This window comes from Paroedura picta, chromosome 12, assembly GCF_049243985.1.
Source record: "Paroedura picta isolate Pp20150507F chromosome 12, Ppicta_v3.0, whole genome shotgun sequence".
NCBI classification, from domain to species: domain Eukaryota; kingdom Metazoa; phylum Chordata; class Lepidosauria; order Squamata; family Gekkonidae; genus Paroedura; species Paroedura picta.
The window spans coordinates 23,228,693-23,249,497 of NC_135380.1; the positions used below are offsets into that span (position 1 = coordinate 23,228,693).

The following is a 20,805-nucleotide window of genomic DNA, read 5'->3' on the forward strand; positions in this document are numbered from 1 at the left end:
TGGTTCACTGGGTGCCGTTGAGGCAGTTACCACCGCTCTGCATAACTTGCCCCACAGGGCTGATGTGGCGAAATTAGGGAGAACCGTTTAAATTGCTCTGAGCACCTTGTAGGAAAAATGGACAATAAAGATAAATGAATTAGTTGACAATCCTGTATCCAGTTTGAGAGTCCTGCAGGATTGTAGGCAGACTGGCTTATTTGTAGCAATTCCTAGTAACGAACAAAAATGCCTGCTTTCTTTGTGTTTATGAAAACTGAGTTCCAGAAAGCTGCATGCTGAGTTATAATTTTTTTTCAGTGTTTATTTCCCATAAATACACAGGAGCCATATTAGAGCCAGCTGTAGATGTTAAAAGAAAGGGCTGCTAATCTGGAAAACGTGGTTTGATTCCCCACTCCTCCACAAGCAGCCAGCTGGGTGACCTTGAGCCTGTCACAGTTCCCACAGAGCTTTTTCAGCCTCGATGTTGGGGGGGAAAGGAAGGTGATCGTAAGCCTGAAGATTGTAAGCCTTCAGGTACTGAAAAGTGGGGTGCAAAAACTCAGCTCTTCATAATTATACCAGTTAAATAGGGATTTTTCCTCCACTCAGGACATCAAGCAGCCCTTAGAAGCCCTAAGGAGGTGCAGCAGGGCTGTTCTGTTCTCGAGGTCTTTTTATGGGATGCAAGCATTTCCTTGGGAAGGCAGAGTTCATTGGGTTTTATTGTACTGTGCATGTGTTAATGGCATTTAAGGGGCTCTGGGCCACAATAGTACCACGGGCGATAAATATTTCAGCAAGAGAGGTGGGACCGATCCACCTTGAGGAACAGAGGATCTCAGGTAAGCGGGGAGGGGAGAAACGCTGAAGAACGACCCCCTTAGTGGGGCAGCACCCATCTTCTGTTTAACCAGAACCGGTCGGATTCCTCAAAAAAGCCCTCTTGGTTAAGCGGAAACTGCCGGGTCATGCAAACCCAATTTTTCACTGGGGCATATTGGTGAAGGCAGCGGCCCCCACCCTGCCTATTACAGCCCTATTGATTCCCAGCGCTCCAAAAGGCAGCAAGGCCGCTTTCCTCCATCACTTCCCATCCAGCAACGCATCCCTCCGGGCAGGACTCCACCGGACTCGTGGCGAGGCCTCTGCGCCTTTAAGAGCTGAGCTATGACATCACCGCGTTTCCTTCTCCATCCCAGTGTTCGCGCCACTAAGCTTGATACGGAAGACCCGCCCCCAAAGCCTTGCGGGGCCAATAGGCAATAGCTGTCAGACGGCGAGCCGCGCCTTTGGCTAGGCTCCCTCGGGCCGATGCCGGCTGTCACTCAGAAGACAAGGGGGGCACGCGATTGGTTGAAAATCGAGGCGCTCGCTGGGCCCTGCCCTCCTTGGCGGCGAAAGAGGGAGGGCAAGCTAGGTTGCGCGGGGCTGGGTGGTGGTTACCGGGCCGCAGCTACAGCGGGCGCGGCGGCGGTGCGGCGTCCAGCGTGAGGGGGCGGCTGTTGCCAGCTGCCAGTCTTCGGCCCGGCCAGGCTCAGTGGGGGCGGCCCGGCCATGGAGTCCTACGATATCATCGCCAATCAGCCCGTAGTCATTGACAACGTGAGCAGCGGCCGGGAGGGGTGCGGGGGAGGGGAGCCGCGCCCGGCCGTGGCTGCAGCGGGGGAGGAGGCGGAGGCCTCGAGCTGGGTGGGGCCTCGAGCGGATCCGGGCCTGGTCCCGGCGCTGGCCGCGGGTGGGGCGGCGGGTCTCTGGAGCAGCCTGATATCGGGATGAGCCCCGCACGCCTCGGCCCTTTCTGATGCGGAGGGAGACCCAGAGTGGCTTAAAACAGCCCCCCCCCATCTTCCTCCCGCCTTGGCCCCCGGAGACACACCTTGTGCTCTAAGAAAGCGGGGCTGGTTGGCGTCTGCGGAGGAGAGCTGGGAATTCAGTGCCATTTGCCTTGAGTGCCCCCAAGCAAGAAGAAAGGGGGGCTGTCGCATGCGAGCAGTGGGGCAATAAGGAGCTGTCCTGATTATAAGTCTGGTATGTTCGGAAATCATAGAGTTCGAAGGGACCTCCAGGGCCCTCTAGACCAGGGGTAGTCAACCTGTTCATGGACTACAATTCCCAGGAGCCCCTGCCAGCGTTTGCTGGCAGGGGCTCATGGGAATTGTGGTCCATGGACATCTGGAGGACCACAGGTTGACTACCCCTGCTCTAGACCAGGGGTAGTCAAACTGCGGCCCTCCCATGAGAATTGTAGTCCATGGACATCTGGAGGACCGCAGTTTGACTACCCCTGCCCTGGCTGCAGAATGCAGGAAACACACAACTACCTGCCCACCTACAGGGACCCCACGCTCAGATGATGCTCCCCCCGAAAACAACAACAACAATACATAGGCAATGGGCATTCCCCTGCTGATCTGATTGTTGGCTGTAATGTATTGGTTATAAAGCTGTCTTAAACTGAATCAGGCCACTAGTCTGCCAAGGTATCTGAAGACGTGAGCAGGTGACTTACGAAAGCTTGTAGTTTGCTGCAAATGTTGCCAGTCTTTAAGGTGCTACTGGACTCTTGCTCTTTTCTATTGCTCCAGATAGACTAACTGGCTACCCATCAAGGTCTGAATTGTTTGTTTTGATTAGTTGCAGTTCTCCAGGATCTTCTTAGCCATAAGTCTTCCACATCACCTACTGCCTCATCCTTTTAAATGGAGATGCTAGGGATTGACCTGGGGCTTTTTGGGTGCAAAGCAGATGCTCTGATGCTGAGCCACAGTCCCACTCAAGAATATTTTCATATAGTGCAGTTAATAATCATTATTCTAAACTATTTCTGTGTTCACTAGTCTCACTAATGACTACCTTGTATTTTGAGAGTTATTCATCTTGTTTCTCTATTTCTGTGGGTTGATCATCAGTTGACATTTTGTAAAGTGCTCTGGGTACTTCAGAGGTTTTTGACTAATAATTGTTGTCCAAAGGAGATCATTGACTTTAATGAATTTAAAGGTAAAGGTATCCCCTGTGCAAGCACCGAGTCATGTCTGACCCTTGGGGTGACGCCCTCCAGCATTTTCATGGCAGACTCAGTACATTGTGGCCTTGCCAGTGCCTTCCCCAGTCATTACCGTTTTACCCCCCAGCAAGCTGGGTACTCATTTTACCAACCTCGGAAGGATGGAAGGCTGAGTCAACCTTGAGCCGGCTGCTGGGATCGAACTCCCAACCTCATGGGCAGACAGCTTCAGACAGCATTTCTGCCGCTTACCACTCTGTGCCACAAGAGGCTCGCTTAATGGTTTTAGAAGTGGGTAACTACTTCAAATTGCACTGCAAAATTGCATCAGGATGAGGAAACTGTATTGTCTGTATTAGTGGCCCTGTGATATTGCCATCATAGAATCTGGTGGATTACCAATGCATTGCTAGTACATTAAACTTGCATTGTATCAAGGGTAATAAAAAAAAATGTTGTAATAGTGTAGCCCAGTGATGCCCGGTATGATATTTAATGCTCCCTGGCTTTTTTAAGCAATGTAATATAGACACAAATTGACATTTGATGAGGAGGGACTTAGCATTTACATAACACTGTTTGGTTCCATTCTAGCTATGTGTATAATGCTAATTAGTAATGGAAAATCTGTGGAGAGGGGTTGGGCCTGCCCTGCTTGCCAGTCTTATGAAAAGATGCTTTGTCTCAGGGGTGCCATATGCCTCGTCTTTTACTGTAGAATCTTATAACGAAAACTCATGAAATATACTGAGTGGCTCTTGTTTTACCACAGATATATAGTCCACAGATATATAGTCCTCTGACTAGGAGACATCTAGCAGAACTGCTTCATGTGAACTAGCTGGAATGTGAAGTTTTGCAGTGTGAGGGGCTTATTTCAGCCTTGCAAATAAGTGCAGAAAATTTGTCCATAAGTACTTTTTTTTTTCATTTGCCTGCCAACACATACCACTGTAGCATATCAGTAGCTTGACAGAGTAATAAAAGCACTATTTCCTGATGTTTAAAAGCTTCACTGCCTGGTTACCCAAAGGCATTTCTTACTCATCACCATCTATCCCATAGCTCAAGATAGTATGTCTGTTTTTCATCTCATTCTGTCTTCACAACTAGCTCGTGATCAAGCAGTGAACTTCAAGGCTGGGATCTTTCTATTCAGATACTCTAACCATTCCACCACAGGGTTCTCAGATGACAAAACAGAATACTTCTAGCATGTTCGGTTGATTATTTTTAAACATGCAAGTAAAAAAGGAGGAGGATATAGAACTGGAAAAAATAATCTCAGATAGGGACTGCTTGGGTGCTTAAAAAGTGTGTGGTTGACTGGGTCATTTTTTGTGTTGCCATTTGGCATAAAAGATGCACCTTCCTGCTGTGTAGGTGGAAATAGGGGGATGGCCTCTTTTGCCATTCTGCCTTTTGATTCAGTTAGGGTGTATAGTTGGGTGTAAGATTACTGAGTATTATGGGCCTCCAGAGAAGACTACACCTCACACACTGTTCTGAATATTTTTTGTTGCCTGCAGTAGCAGTTATCTTGGATGTGATTACTACTACTATAGTAATGCGCCTTCTGCAGGAAACACAGCCTGGCATTTTAGCCTCTCAAGAGGCCTGTGAAATAGGTGAAGTAGAGAACTTCCCCAAGGTCATCCTCCTCCCTGAGCTTTGTGACTTTTAACAAGACATGTTTCCTTTCTTCTTCAGCCTGGTTAATACCAATCTGTTGCCACATGATTATGGCACTGGAACCTCTGGCTGTTTGAACTGGCCTTGAAATGTGGTGTAGGACCATTGTATGTTTGGTACTATCCAGCCAGCTGGTTATCATGTACAAGGTTTTGGTTATAGTTCTATTGCAAGAGGATAACTTTCAAACTGGAAAGCAACTGTTCTTCTAAGAGCTGTTTTTCAGTGTTCAGAAATAACTAGAAAGCCCCAGTAGGAGAGCAGCAATTTAAAATCTGTAGGGTAAAAAAGTGTAACAGTCAAAATATATTAATTATATGAGTGTTACAAACCCTGTGGCTATCAGGAAAGGATTACAGTGCCTCTGTTTAACATGCTCCTCTGTTCTTTAATGTTTGTACATTTCTGTCCATTTATGTGTGATCTCTTGAATAAGAAGTTTGCAAAATCTGGTGAAGATACATACATTTTTAGTGATTCTTTCAGATTTGAAGTTAATTTTTTGTAGACAATGGAAGTTTTCAGACATGACTGCCACAATGTAGAATGATAGCAAAATGTTGAGAGTCTTGACTAGTGGATGGTTATCCTGTGATAGTTGCTCTTATTTAAGGATGAATTTGTTTGACGTGTCCTTATCCATTTAGGCTTGTTCTGAATCCTCCAGATTAGTGCCTTCTTCAGCCCCTTCTGTGGCTGTGATAAAGTGCTGTTTGACTGTGCATTGTAAAGAACATGATCCTCCAGCTCTTGGTTGGATTATTTGAAAATTTGTTTTGGGCAGAGACATATTACTATCTTTTAAAAATAATTAAATATTTTCCCCTGAAGTCTTCCTAAACCCTTCTGCTTGTGGACTAGAGCTTTGATCTCTTTCACACCAAATTATCTGTTCTAAAAAGCCATTGCTTGCTTGTTTCCTTCTTTCTTTTTACTGTAATCATTCTGCTAGCTAGTTTCTATCTTGTATAAATGCATGAAAAATTATTTTACTTTGGTGGTGACTGAGATTCCTCGACATACAATTGTCAAGACTAGTTCTTATTGTATACTCTATTGCAGGGGTAGTCAACCTGTGGTCCTCCAGATGTCCATGAACTACAGTTCCCATGAGCCCCTGCCAGCAAATGCTGGCAGGGGCTCATGGGAATTGTAGTCCATGAACATCTGGAGGACCACAGGTTGACTACCTCTGCTCTATTGAATCACATTGTTCCTCTTTAATATTAAACATAAGCCAGAATCATCCAATCAATCCATGGGAATAAGCACATTCTCTAATATTATTCTCATGGATTGATTGGGTGATTCTGGCTTATAGTTATTCATTAGGTAAATATCATATAATATATCTAGGTAGTGCAGAATGTTCGCTTTTATATTCGCATTAATAATGGGGTGGAGCTTACCGCTGTCATGCCACTTCACTGAGAAAAGTTTGTGTGTCAGTTAAAATATTGTATAGCTCATCTTTCCATTGGCTCAAGTTTGAGGTGCTCCTCCAACTTAAGTGGGTCTTCTGCTGGAGGAAGAACTTCCTTGAGGAAGGTTTCTTGGAGGATGGTTGGATCCACCCCAAGTTCTCCAACCGGATTTATGTTTTAATGTATTTTACTGTGTGACTTCAGAGTTCTAAAAATCTAGATGTTGAAAAATATGTCTGTTCAATCTGCAGAGTTATTTTGAAATAAACGTGGAGCATGTACAAGAATAGAAGAACTGTATTCATGGTGTGGTGCGTTTTAACTGTGTTCTCTATGCAAAAGAAGTTGTCCTGATTTGGCCCATCCCATCACTGGGGTGTGGCTGTGAAAGAGACTTGCTTATTCATGCTGCAAAGAAATAATTAGTAACTGGACTAAGAGAGGCTGCCCATCCTCAGAATCATGGAGGCTGGCAAAGCCCGTCAGCCAAGGTGGTATCTGATCCTCTGAGGAGGGCATGTCTACAGCAGGGCTGTTCTATGGCTGCTGACTATTTATTACTCTCCTTTCAAAGAGCTTTATAAAGTGGCTTGGTTTTGGAATGTGGTATTTGATTGTCTTTCCCTCTCACTAGAAGAGGAGAGTGCTCAGTTTGCAACAGTGGAGGATCTTTATTTCTGGCACAGGGTACAAGGAGAAGGCTGATCTTGTGACATGGCATGAATCATAGACTTGTTGGCTGTTCCGGTGCCCTAAGCAGTCATGTCTTGCTGTGCAGTCTGCCTTGGCACCCGTATTCCTCAAATGTGGGGAATACTTTGACTCTTCTGGGAGCCAGCATGATGTAAGAGTAAAGCATCGGATATGGGTCTGGGAGACCCAGGTTCAAATTTCCACTCTGCCTAGTCATTCTCTCTCTCTCTCTCTCTCTCTCTCTCTCTCTCTCTCTCTCTCTCTCTCTCTCTCACCTGCTTAATCAAGTCATTGTGAGATTAAGCAGGAGGGGAGAGAGTTGTAAGTCATTCTGGAGATGTCAAGCTAGTGATCTGTCCCGTCCAGCTCTGTTGTCTCAGTCTTAAGCAAGTGGAAGTTTGCTCGTTTAATTTTAAGGAAAGATTACACATGTAAATATTTACTAGTACTTTGTAATAATCTGTTTTAGATAACAAACCACTGAGGAAGAGAACAACCTTGAAAATGGGCCATTGAAAATGGTTTATGTTTGGACGTTATAGATATGAAGGCAATATCTACAAAATAAATTGGAATAATTATAACCAAAAAGATTACATTTTTGTACCAGCCAATTGGTTGAATTTTTTCAGTTTCTGTTGTCTCTGACTGGCAGAGGGTCTTGAGCTCAGGTCTCTGAGAGCTTTTAAAAGGGACTTCTTCCATGACTGTTCCACCTTAGATCTATTAAGCAAGCGCCTGAAAGCAAAATAAATAAATCAAAATTGCTGCTTGTAAGTTATGTTGTGGTATTTCAATGGTATAAATGGTCAAGGGTGGAGCATTTAAGAGGCATTGGCAGTTGCATCAGCTATGCTCAGCTGACATTATGCCCATGCTGGCAGACGGTGGGCCTTAGAAGTAGAAGATGAGGTTATGTCACTAGATTAGCTTTGTCTGTGTGTGTTTTTTATTTTTAGTATATGCTGCCTTGTTCACAGGACAACTGGAAGAAGAACCAGAGTCCAGTAGCACCTTTAAGATCAACAAAGATTTATTCAAGGCGTGAGCTTTTGAGTGCAAGCCCTCTTTGCCAGACACTGTCTGACACTGCACTCGAAAGCTCATGCCTTGAATAAATCTTTGTTGGTCTTAAAGGTGCTACTGGACTCTGATTTTATTGTGCTACTTCAGACCAACACGGCTACCCATTTGGAAGAAGAACGATAGCCTACATTTCAAAGGCTTTGTGGGCTCCCCTTCAACCAGCACTACTCCCAATTACATAAATGTCTCTAGGTACAGAAGATAAACTGAATGGTGTCTTGAGTAGAACACCAAAGAGGAATGAAGCTTTAGGCACTGTGGGTCCTTTCTTTTTGCCTTTCTTGTCCACATTTGTCTCTTCTGAGTGGCTGAAATTCAAAAACTGTATCTCTTTTGCACCATAAAGTCTTTTATCTTTTCCTGAACTTTTTGCCTTTTTCTTTTCTTCCAGGGTTCAGGAGTAGTAAAGGCTGGTTTTGCTGGAGACCAGATCCCAAAATATTGCTTTCCAAATTAGTAAGTATAGCTGCTAAACAGTTTCTTTCACTCTTCAGTAAAAAGGTGTGGAGGATAAGGTTGAATTGAACAAAGATTGTGGGGTGCTGGAATCCTAATTGTTAAAATGCAGCGCTGATAGACAACCGTTTTTGTTTCCGATGTAGTGTGGGTCGTCCAAAGCATGTCCGGGTCATGGCTGGGGCATTGGAAGGAGATCTCTTCATTGGACCTAAGGCAGAGGTAATCCCCCTCTAATTTAAAAATGTTTAAATTATCTTGGGGTTCAGATAAAATAGTCTTCCTAAGCAGCTAATCACATTTAAAACTCAAAATACCGTGCTGCTATTATTATTTATTATTTAATTTATATACCGCCTTCCCAGCAAGCTGGCTCAGGGCGGTATATAGTAGTTAAAACATATGCTAATGCATATGTCCATTAAAAAGCAAATTTTAAATACAAATTTCTAAAACCAGTCATAGAATCATAGAGTTGGAAGGGGCCATACAGGCTATCTAGCCCAACCCCCTGCTCAACGCAGGATCAACCCAAAGCTGATCAGCCCAAAGTCATCATATAGAGCAGATCATATCAGAAAGCCCAGTATTGAATCACCTGTTCTCCTGGATTTGGTCTACTGTCAGGTGGTATCCTTGATAGGGGCTCCCAGTAGGATTCAAATCAAAGAGAGGATATTCAAATATAGGGAGCAGAAAATAAGATAGGGGAGGCAGATTATTTTGATAGCATCACAATAAAGTGAGTTGCTTACAGGCATTTGCATCCAGGTGGGATGAAGCCTGTCTTCCCCTGTTGGATACTTGCTGAGATGCTGGTGGTGTGACTGTCTGCCATTCCTTGTTCTCGTGACTGGTGGCAGAAGCCAGAGTATTCATCTCTTACCTGCTGCAGTCTCAGGCAACTGTGTATATTGCCTTTGGGTGCAGCCAAGTCTTTTTTAACCATAATTTAATTGAGCTACACCCTGGAACTCTGGATTTCTCCCAGAGGTGTGAGATGCCTTCACTATACCTGTCCCCCAACATCTTCTCCTTGAGTGAGCTGGTCCCTCCTATTGTTCTCTGTAGCCCTCCTGTGCTGTATGAAGGCAGTTCCATAACTCCCAGTGTACTTGTGCCTGAGCCGGTACAGCATTAGGTGAATCAATTGGTCTTTTACTTTATCCATCCATGTATTGGGCTGTTGCTTCTGCAACAGAGAAGTATTTACTGGCTACTGGAAACCACAGCTGCCCATTCACTTTCTACAGGTTGTCAGGGCATCTGACATCCTAAATATGTTTGATAATTTGTTGGAAGCTGAAAGAAGCCCACAGTGATCAAGTGATCACTTAATTGGATTGCACATCCCTTGTTGCATTAGGAATTTGCGATGGCATGTTGGCTTCCCTAGGAAGCTTTTGGCAGTTTGGGTGTTGCAGCTTTCCCATGCTATTCTGAGCTCTGTTCTGGATAGAATCATAGAATAATAGAGTTGGAAGGGACCTCATGGGTCATCTAGTCCAACCCCCTACACTATGCAGGATACTCACAACCCTATCGCTCATCCACTGTAACCTGCCACCCCATTGCCTTCACAGAATCAGCCTCTCTGTCAGATGGCTATCCAGCCTCTGTTTAAAAATTTCCAAAGATGGAGAACCCACCACCTCCCAAGGAACCCTGTTCCACTGATAACTCTAACTGTCAGGAACTTCTTCCTGATGTTTAGATGGAATTTCTTTTGAATTAATTTCATCCCATTCGTTCTGGTCCGTCCCTCTGGGGCAAGAGAGAACAATTCTGCTCCATCCTCCATATAGCACCCTTTTAAATACTTGAAGATGGTTATCAGATCCCCTCTCAGTCGTCTCCTTTCTAGGCTAAACAGACCAAGCTCCCCCAACCTTTCATCATGTCTTGGTCTCCAAACCCCTCACCATCTTTGTTGCCCTCCTCTGGACACGTTCCAGTTGTCAACATCCCTCGGGTGCCCAAAACTGAACACAGTACTCCCAAGTGAGGCCGAACCAGAGCAGAGTAAAGCGTAATAAAGAGTAATAACCAAGTTATTCTGCCCACCCTTTCCATCAAGCCTGGTTGCTTCTTTTTCTCTTGAGGTTGGTAGGGCTTAAGTGTTGACTTCTGTATACTGATCCCATTGTTTTGAATGGCACTTCTCTTTATCGTTTAGGAGCATAGAGGTTTGTTGTCCATCCGATACCCCATGGAGCATGGTATTGTTCGGGACTGGAATGACATGGAGAGGATCTGGCAGTATGTTTATTCCAAAGATCAGCTGCAGACATTCTCAGAAGAGGTGATAGTCCCTCCTTTGGCTTTGGTGTTCTTTTGCTTTTGTGCTGGCCTTTCAGTAAGAAAACTGCTGAGCTGCCTAGAGGAGAGATGATGAGCTTAAGGCCCTTTTGCTGCCAGCTGGGATGGTGGTTGTGATTTCTCTCATCAGATATGATGAGGCCCTTCATCCTTGGGCTAATGTGCCTGGCTGGGATCCCCTTCTCTTTAACAATCCTAGTATTGCCTAGTGAAACGTAACTTGCATGACTTGGAACCAAAGGAGTGCATTCTGATATATACTCCCTCCCCCCCCCACCCCATGTATGTTCACGTGCTTGTTTTTAAGGAAGTCTTCTTGAGCATGCATTGAAATCCAGCATTTTCTGTAGCAGCAAACAAATTGGGCAACTCTTCTTCCACTGGAAACTTGACTGGCTGCATCAGAATATATTAGGATGTTTCTGTTTCATTAGGCTTATCCTGAAAAAGAATGATAGTGTTTTCTGGATGAGTTTGCCTGCGTGCCTCTCCCTCTCTTTTTCAGTTCTGGGAATTGGATTTTGGATCCTCCCCCCCCCACCCCCAGTTTTACATTTTATGGTTCTAGCTCTCACAGCAGGAGGCAGGAACAACCAGAAGGCTTCTCACTTCTAGTGCAAACTGGCCTTGTAAGGAGGTTCTGGAATTGCTAGTCACTCTATCCCCGCTCAACAGCCCTCTGGTCCTCATAGGCAAATAAGCCATTTAAAGCTTGATCCTTATAATATCCTCCCAAGGAAAGACTTGAGTTGAGCAGGTTGTTCCCGCCTTCTGCTGAGATAGTTGAGGATTTTGCATAAGAACCCTGCCCCCCCCCCCTCCAGGGCTGTGGCTGAGCATATTGTAGCTGGAGAAGGAGTTGTTACACAAAACAGAAGAACTTCAAAAACGCTTTATAAATAGAAGTGTTTCACTTTTTAAAACTCAGCTTTCAGTGCATGTGTAAGTGGAACAGACCATTCACCCAGGCACGTAGGTTACACTGGGCCAGAGTTGGCATGCTGGGAAGGAGGAGTAAGACCTGTATTTCATCCTGTTCCCCCTTTCCCTTCCAGCATCCCGTTCTCCTGACAGAAGCCCCTCTAAATCCCAGCAAAAACCGGGAGAAGGCTGCTGAGGTTTTCTTTGAGACCTTCAATGTGCCGGCTCTCTTCATCTCCATGCAAGCGGTCCTCAGTCTGTAAGTGTTGAGTAGGCATGTGTGGGAGGAGATGAAGCTGCACCATTTCTTGCTTATCAAGCCAACCTTCACAACTGCTTAAATTCAGGTGGCCTCTAAGCTTTCTTCAGTGATACTTCAGGGAGTCGCTCAGTCCCTTCAGGGAGTGTCAGTGACTTGCAAAGACACCAGCGACCTGCAGACTGCAGAGAGTGCTGTATTTTGTTGCTTGACAAAAACTGTGATAAGCCAGAAGAACGTTCTTTGGCCTTTGCTGTATTCCCTCCCCAACCCTCTGCTCTGTGTCTGGGCCATTAGATCTAGGCATTGTAACCATAAAATTGTAAGTCTGTCCTTGGAAAGGTAAAGTGTATTACTAACAGATGCTGACTACAAGATATGCCTGGTATAGTGTGTTTGGTATTTGGCAAGGAATAGAGCAGTGGTGAAGGGTGGCAGGAATGCTGGGCCGAGAACACCTTGACTGTTGATTGGGATTTCTCGCTTGGCTCCCACAAATCTGTTCAAGAATTGACATGGATTAGTTTAGCCTGTTTGATTAGATGAGTCTATGAGTTCCCGAAAGCCGGGCTGCTATTAATGCATCCTGTTGCAAGCCTTGCTGGATTTTGTTAACTGCTGTGGTGCTATACCCTTGCGAGGTGCCTTCAGATTTACTTGAGTTGTGTTTTTTCCAGTTGTTTCCTGAGCCCAGTCCTAGCGCTTTGGAAGGCTGCGTTGTAGTTAACAGATGTCTTCCTTGCCTCCCTCTGCTCGCCCACAGTTATGCCACAGGCCGCACTACAGGAGTGGTACTTGATGCAGGGGACGGAGTGACACATGCGGTGCCCATCTATGAGGGCTTTGCTATGCCCCACTCGATCATGCGGGTAGACATTGCTGGGCGAGATGTTTCCCGTTACCTCCGCCTGCTGCTACGGAAAGAAGGCTATGACTTCCACACCTCAGCTGAATTTGAAGTGGTGAAGACAATAAAAGAGGTAGGGTAGCTGGATGTATCTCTGGGAGGAGGCTGTTGCCACAAAACTACCCTGGTCTTTTGCAACTTCTAGAACTGCAAGGAGGAATTCTGGGCTAGAAAGTGGAATGCTAGGCTAGAACCACGGACCCTGGAATTTGAACCTCAGGCGGCTAATTGTCAAGTCTGGGAGGAGGTGGTCCCTTAACCTGGCAAGCTCTCTGTCTCCAACCTCTACTTGTTCCTCTGGCTGGCAGAGTACCTTCTGGTTCCAGTGCTGCAGGGTAACTCCTATGCCTCCTTTTGGATGACATCCCCCCCATCATTGACCCCTCCCAAAGTGGTGACTACTGGGAGTAAGGCGTTTGCACCCCCTGACCGTAATACTGTACTACCTAAGCACTTCCAGCTTAAAATGTTCTGTTGACTAGAGAAGCTAATGAAATTAAAGAATCTCATATATCTGAAAGAGGGTGTGAATGAGCAGAGGAATGTGAATCTAGTCAGCTGAGTGGATGTTAAGCATAGTGGCTCTTAAAACTCTGGTCCTTAGGACCCTTTCAAAATGCCAACAAGCTAGTGAGTTCTTTCTCCATACTGGAGAATCAGGCAGCTTTATGATTTTAGCTTATATGTAAAGCTTCATTTGTTTGGCAGCCCAAACACAGCTGCAGCTGCAGAGGGAATTCCAGAGAACCCCTCTGCCGTGTGTCTGAGTTCCCTTTCCAGCACTCCTCTCATTGTGCAGAAATCTAGCCACAGAGGGGAAAATGCAGCAGCTGAGTTTGAATTAGAAAGTTCTTGACAAGCAATTTCCCAAGAGCTAACTGCAGTGATACTTTTTTAAACTGGTGGGGGACAAAGAACCAGTATGATGCAGGGTCCTTGACAATTGCGGACAAGGAGATTCCAGTGGGCCATCAGCCTGTGATTTAGTGTGTCCTGAGTATCAAAATGCTGAGCAGAATGGGGAAATGAGCACAAATGATCCTCACAAGTCAATGAAGAGATTGTTGTGAGCCAAGTATCACATATCTGCCCCTCACTGGATACCAGGCAGTCTGTGTCACAGAACATTTTGTGGTCCTGTGTCCATTCGTTCTCTTCTTGCTGGTGTCTTGACTGTTTTCCTTCCCTCTGTCTCCTGCTTCTTTCTTAAATCGCTTTTTTCAGATTATCATCAACTAACATCAGTTCCTGGCCTTTCCCCTCGCATTCTTTGCCCGTCCCTTCCATTGCCTCATGTTCTACAGCCTCCCAAGAAAAGGCATGAGATAAACTAGGACAGTGGGCCTGAGTGGTGTAACACAGTTTAAGGACCTTGCAATCCTCAGCAATAGTAGTAGCAGATCTGGAATTGGCTTCTGATAAGGGCTTGTACATACCTTATGCATGAGGCATTGATGGCATAGTAGGCATTGGCATAAGGGAGGGCTAACAGAATGGGAGGACCAGCTTGGATTTTCTGCAGCAAATGATTCCCAGTATCCGGTTGTCTCACATGCTGCCTTTTCATCCTGCAGAGAGCTTGCTACTTGTCCATCAATCCCCAGAAGGACGAGGCTCTGGAGACGGAGAAGGTGCAATACACACTGCCTGATGGGAGCACTTTAGATGTAAGTCCCTGCTCTAAAAAATGGTTCTTTCTGCTAGGAGGTGGCACTGAGGACACAGAGGCTTGGGAGTTCCTTCTCAAACACATTTGCAGTGGTGAGAACCAGCATCATAATCAGAAAAGCTTTGGGGGTTTTTTTTGGTGTGTTCATATGTTGGCATACAAAACAAACACACAGTAGGTCCTTGCCTTTTGCAGTATGTAATGGAATGGTGTCCTCCCCACACACACACACAGATCATCCTTGCATGTGTAAGTGAGCCAAGTGTCAAGGGGACCTTATTGGAGTTGAACTGCCCCTTGTCCTTTTTTTAAAATGTCATTTTTTCTCTCTTGGCAGGTCGGTCCATCCCGATTTCGAGCTCCTGAGCTGCTCTTCCAGCCAGACCTCATAGGAGATGAAAGTGAAGGGATCCATGAAGTGCTCGCATTTGCCATCCAGAAATCTGACATGGACCTGAGGAGGACGTTGTTCGCGAACATTGTCCTGTCTGGGGGGTCTACGCTTTTTAAAGGTACATTGCTCTTCAAAATTGACAGTGTCTGGAGGTAGGAAGCTTGTTTGTAAGTTTGGAAAAAGTTGTAAAGCCCAAGAGGCTGCTTTATTCCAAGACAGGAGACTTCAAAGATGAACTTCAATCAGGCTCAAAGAGTTTGAGTTAGAAAACTTTTCAGAGGCAAATGTTAAACATACAGTCCTTTCAACATAGTACTGTAAACCTAATTATGAAAGTTCCTGTTGTTCATAAATTACAAGTCAGAGGAGAGATTCTGAGCGAGTACCTAAATGAAATGATATTATGAAATGAAATGAAATGTCATGCTGCCTTTTGGCTGTAAGAGCGTTGTTGTTACCTACCCTGAGCCAGCTGGGAATGGTGGGCTATACAATTAAAACTATATATTATACAATACAATGAGCCAAGGAAAATGTCATTTCATTTCCTAACAGCAGAGGGCAGAGTTGCCATATAATATCACCTCCCCTGGCTGAAAGCACAATCCTGGCTTTCTCTCACTTTGTATTTTGGGAAAATACTGTCTGCAGATATGATCTTAACCCCATGGGATGTCTGGGACAGTCAGCCTGGACTGGTTGGACCCCTGTTTTCCATGGCCCTGCTCCACATCTGTGTGTGGAGGGGGCAAAGCAGCTGGCCACTGTACCTACCCTCTCCAGGGTTTGGGCTGTTGGTGGCCTACCCTCCCACCTTTCTTGAGCCCAGGACGGGTGGGGGTGAGCCCAGGAGCAGTGAATCTGGGACCGCATCCTGGACCTTTTCACAGAGCCCAAGAATCACTAAGAGCACCCAGACTGCTTGTTTCTTTGTTTTTTGGAAGGCAAGAATCTGAGACTGTAACAAACCCAGTATGCTCAGCTTTATATTTATTGCTAAATCAACATTTAGAATCCAACTATAAAGTAGAAGAAGAAGAAGAAGAAGAAGAGTTGGTTCTTATATGCTGCTTTTCTCTACCTGAAGGAGTCTCAAAGCGGCTTACATTCGCCTTCCCTTTCCTCTCCCCACAACAGACACCCTGTGAGGGAGGTGAGGCTGAGAGAGTGCTGATATCACTGCCCAGTCTGAACAGTTTTATCAGTGCCATGGTGAGCCCAAGGTCACCCAGCTGGTTGCATGTGGGGGAGCGCAGAATCGAACCTGGCATGCCAGATTAGAAGTCCACACTCCTAACCACTACACCAAACTGGCAAAGGAGAAAAAAAATCCTTAGATGCTGGGTTATAAAAAAACACCTGGATATGCGACAAATCTAACGTAGTTAGCCTTTTCTGTGACTATTACAGGAACAATTAATTTATGCCTGAGGTTTTGAGGCATGCCTCTTGAAAGCCTCAGGTACCTGACAGCCCTGACCACTTGGATCATGGTATAGTGCTCCTAATTCTGCCAACGTTTTTGTGTCTGTTTTGAAAGGCTTTGGAGACCGGCTGCTCAGTGAAGTGAAGAAACTGGCTCCAAAAGATGTAAAAATTAAGGTGAGGAGATGGAAGAATTTCTCCCTTTGCATTAATATGCAAATCTGTGCACGCTCGTAGACAATAATGCAAGTTTGCAAAACCTCTGCTGGATCTTTTACCTGATGCATGTGAACCTCTTGTAAGACTGCTTTGTTATTTGCATGTTTGAGTGCTCCTGCAGTCTTGACCTTGACGGAGAATGGGGGTCATATTAACCTTAAGGGAAAGGACAACATTGATAGCCCCATTAGGTGCTGTGTTTGGTTTGGGATTTTGGAGCTGCATTTTTTTAATTGTGCGTTTATGTTATTTTTCCCAATGGCTTAGAGAAAGGGACAAATGGCATGAACAACACAAGAACAAATCAAACAGCATTAAATAGAAGTACAAAATAACAAGATCCTAATCTACATCTCACCCTTCCTCAGCTGATGGGGGGTGGAATTTGTTGTCCTTTTGTTTGCCTGTCTTAATGGTGCCAAGTAAGCAACATGGGGAGAAACGGGTGGAGCAAATTGTAACCTTAGAAATCACATGTAGCTGTGATCTGGTTTCTAAGCCACTTACTTGATAACCATGAAACTTGAAATTAGCTGCTTCTTAAAATAAATCTCTAGCTTCTTTGGAAATGTTTGGGGTTGTTGCTGGAGGACTTCATATCACTTGTGCAATTTGCTTTGAGTCCCATTGATGGGGAGAAAAGCAGGATATAAATGTTTGAAATATCTGCCCACTTGGATAGTGGTACATGCAGAAGCGTTGAAGGAGAGTGCACAGAATCTCAGTCATAGGAAGGGCATCCTGGGGGACTTGGCTATGTTAGCTAAAGTGGAAGAAGAATCCTGGTTGTTCCACCCAGAAAGCCAGTTGCTTTAGTACCAGGCTAAACTGCAGTTTCTAGACTTTCACAGTGTTCCTGCCCACATCTCTGATTTGTATTATTCCTACTTGCAGATCTCAGCTCCTCAGGAGAGGTTATACTCTACATGGATTGGGTAAGAAGATTACCTGCACATTTCCATCCCTGGTACCTAGTGGTAGAAGCTCCAGTGGAGCTGTAATGGGGTCCAGTTGCATAATTCCTACACAGCCGTCCAGAAATTGAGGGCTGTGTATTGGCTGGCACTTCTCCTTTTTCTGTAGTATTAAATCACAGACAAGTGTTTGGTGGGGGTGGTTCCTTCCTCCTTAGCTAAGGAAGTTCTCCTGTGGTGGGTGGCTTCAGAGTACAGGCTGATTAAAAATTAATGCTGGGATTTGAGGATAAACAGAACCTAGGCTTTATGTGCCAAGAGTTGAGATGATAAGGCAGCCCATAGGCCATGATTGTGTATTGGCAAAGATCATTATCTTGCAGAAGGTATGCACCTCATTGCCTTGGCTCTCTGACCTTGCTTTCTTTCTCTCCCCCCCCCCTTCTCCCTGACAGTGGCTCTATTCTTGCTTCCCTGGACACGTTCAAGAAGATGTGGGTGTCCAAGAAGGAGTACGAGGAGGACGGGTCGCGGGCCATACATCGGAAGACCTTCTAGGGCGGGGGTGGGGGTAGCAGCAAAGCAGCTGGTGTCCTTGGGCGATTCATCCAGGTTGTGTCTTTTCTCTCTTAACCCTTTCCTGTCCAGGGCTGCTCCCTCCTTGTTGGTTGGGGCCAATTCCTGCCTTCCTCCAGGGCCTCATGCTTACCTGTCTCAGTGCCCTATCCAATGCATGTTGCTAGCATGTGCCCCTTGGGTGTGGAGGCACAGCTGTATTTTTGAGGCCTTGGCTGTGGTGGAGGAAGGCAGTGGCCCCAGCCAGGAAAGGAACTCAAGGCTCCAGTTCTCTTTCTGGTCTGTTCCATAAGAAAAGCACCATGTGATCTGTGACGCTGATGGCCTTTGTGCCAGCCAGTGGGAAGGCCACTTCATGCCTCTGTTGTATCCTGTAAAACAGAGGCATGCATGGTCTTCAGTTTGATGGAGACTTCCTGGAAGGCTGCACCTGTCAAAGAAGAATAATGAATCTATAGATGTGGCTGCCTGTGGCAGCTGCACTGAGTGCTTAAGCCATAGCACAGGAATTGTCCTAGACGCAGCATCTCTCTCCCTCTCAGCCTGTTGCATCTAAACACGTCCCTGCTTATGTGGCAGGCAGCTAGCCATGCTAAGCGTTCTTCAGCTAGCCTGTGAGTGGGACCTCGCCTCTGGGCCTTTCAGTGCTGTTAGTGCCAAGGTTCTCAACAGCCGCTGAAGAACTAACATAGCACTAGCCCCCAGCTTCCCCCATCCATCTAATCATAGCGAAAGAGAAAGGGCCAGTCCCTTGATGGGCAGTGTGCTTAATCAGAGCTTCACTACGGTTAGCGGCCAAAGGTGTTCTCTTCCTTCCTGTGGCCTAACCACACAGGGGAGTACTGCTGTTTACATTAATGCTGTCAGTCTAGGCTTGTGAATTTCATAGGGGGAGGGGTAAGATCCAGAGAGTTCTCTGGTGGTCAGAGCAGCTCTGGGTAGCCCATCAAAGCTGCTGCTGGGCCTAATGAAACATTTCTTACGTATTGCTTCTACGCCCCTCCCTCCCCCCACCTCCTTTGAGGGTTGTGGAGGCTGGTGACATTCCTGTGCTGGGTAGAATAGTGTGGCTATGACACCTGGCACCATTCCCCCCCCCCCCCCAAACCCCACTCACCCCTCTTTTCCCTTTGAGAATGGTTCCTCAGACCAATGGCACTTCTTTGGTTAATGCCAAGCTGGTTGTGATGGCGGCAACCGTGCTTGGAAAGGGTCTGAACGCCTCTGCCACTTTACCACCTCCTGCGCCATCTTGTCAGGCACTTTATTCATGAAGCCGGACTGGGAGGCTGGGGGGAACAAAACGAGTTTGTGCGACGAGCCAGGGGCAGGTAAAGTGGCACGGAAGACTTCAGCTCTTGTTGCCCACATAATTTTAGGTCTCAACAGGCAACTCCCCCCCCCTCCACTTAAAAGATGAACAAGTTACATGTTAACCACCCCCGTGGAGGCTCATTTGGATCATAGCTTGTTCAAGCAAGGAAGTTTCCCTTCTGCTGTTGGGAGCAACAGAAGTGCTTTCTCTGTTCCTGTCTAAGCTCTGTGCTCCATATCAATCACTTCCTCCCCGGCAGGCTGGGTGGTGCCTTCTTGCTCAGAGATTACCATGGCCATAATTGCCCCAAGAAACAAAACTCCACTATTCTGTTTAAAAAAAAAAAAAATCCCAGGCCCTACTGGGTAGCTAGAGAATTGGGTAATGTGAGGTCACAATTCAGCGGGAGTTCCACAATAGCCAAAGTATACAGCAGCAGAGAGGATGGGAAGCAGCCGCCTTCTGGCTCTAGGTGCATTACAGCAATTAGCCTTGGACTGGAAAGGGTTAATTTAAAAAAATAAAATGAAAACACATTAATTTAGAACCCCCTGCTAAGGGGTGAGACTGTATCCCTCCAGGGGCAGTGGCTCTTGCCCCTCCAGGCGTGTGTGTATATTGGCTTCTTCATATTATCTGCCACCTAGAGCTATCTCTACCAAACGGAGGCAAGTGCAAACACCTCGCCCCAACCCTCCACCTCTCTGGACTGCAATGTACAATAATTTAACACGGTTGCCTGTATTTTTATTTTGTAAATTCATTATAGTAACTATAAATTAACAGACAGTAGCTCTGTGTGCGTCCTCTTTGCAGCAAGGAGCATTGGAGAAAATACAGTTAAGTTGGGTTCTGCCTGTTTTCTTCCTGAACTGAACTGCTGTTATGAGCATGATGTTTATGAAGTTCAAAAGAAGGCAGATGGAAAGAAATGTGTAGCAGCCATGGACAAGAGAACTACTAACAGAAGCCTGGCTCTTGAACATCTAGTCACTTTGCCTTTGTTTCTTCTTTGCCTTATCATCTTTAATCCCTTCAGCGGTTTTGGCAAAGCAAGTTTAAAAAAAAAAGCACTTACCTCCTCCCAGTTTTGTGGGATCTGAACTGCAGGTTTCATGCTTGGCAGCGGCACTATCAAGAAAAATACTATACCATTCGGAAGAACTTTAACTTTCCTACCAGGGCTGACTGGGTGATGGGGTTTCCTATCAGAAATGTAGCTCATCTACTTGTTCTTCCTTGTCCTGCACAGCTGTAGAAGGATGATGCGGTTTAGGATACTTAGGTCAGTTGGGACAATGGAAATCCCCATATATACACTGAGAGGACATCTAACCAGAATCTTCTGCAGCCTGCAAGTTTGAGATCTTATTACAACATGATCTGAAGGAATTGGCAGCCTCACTGGGGGGAAATGTCACCCAGTGAGTGGTAAGGTAAAGGTATCCCCTGTGCAAGCACCGAGTCATGTCTGACCCTTGGGGTGATGCCCTCTAGCGTTTTCATGGCAGACTCAATACGGGGTGGTTTCCCCAGTCATGACC

At 45.9% G+C, this 20,805-nt stretch overlaps 1 protein-coding gene across 1 annotated transcript; it reads left to right on the forward strand.

Annotated features, from left to right (window-relative positions):
- The first annotated feature begins 1,370 nt into the window (after window positions 1-1,370).
- On the forward strand, window positions 1,371-20,053 carry ACTR1B (actin related protein 1B). The gene is made up of 11 exons (XM_077306266.1): window positions 1,371-1,587; window positions 8,279-8,343; window positions 8,490-8,565; window positions 10,520-10,645; window positions 11,718-11,842; window positions 12,606-12,822; window positions 14,324-14,416; window positions 14,756-14,930; window positions 16,353-16,414; window positions 17,351-17,391; window positions 17,826-20,053. Exons 1-11 carry the CDS (start codon window positions 1,540-1,542, stop codon window positions 17,926-17,928), a joined length of 1,131 nt encoding a protein of 376 aa, XP_077162381.1. The 5' UTR covers window positions 1,371-1,539; the 3' UTR covers window positions 17,929-20,053.
- Window positions 20,054-20,805: the final 752 nt, after the last annotated feature.

Excerpts from the sequence above, each read along its gene's own strand:
- ACTR1B (XM_077306266.1), top strand. The coding sequence starts at position 1,540 with ATGGAGTCCTACGATATCATCGCCAATCAGCCCGTAGTCATTGACAAC. Across the intron at positions 11,843-12,605 it reads ATGCAAGCGGTCCTCAGTCT|TTATGCCACAGGCCGCACTA; the intron begins GTAAGTGTTGAG and ends GCTCGCCCACAG. Across the intron at positions 17,392-17,825 it reads TTATACTCTACATGGATTGG|TGGCTCTATTCTTGCTTCCC; the intron begins GTAAGAAGATTA and ends TCTCCCTGACAG.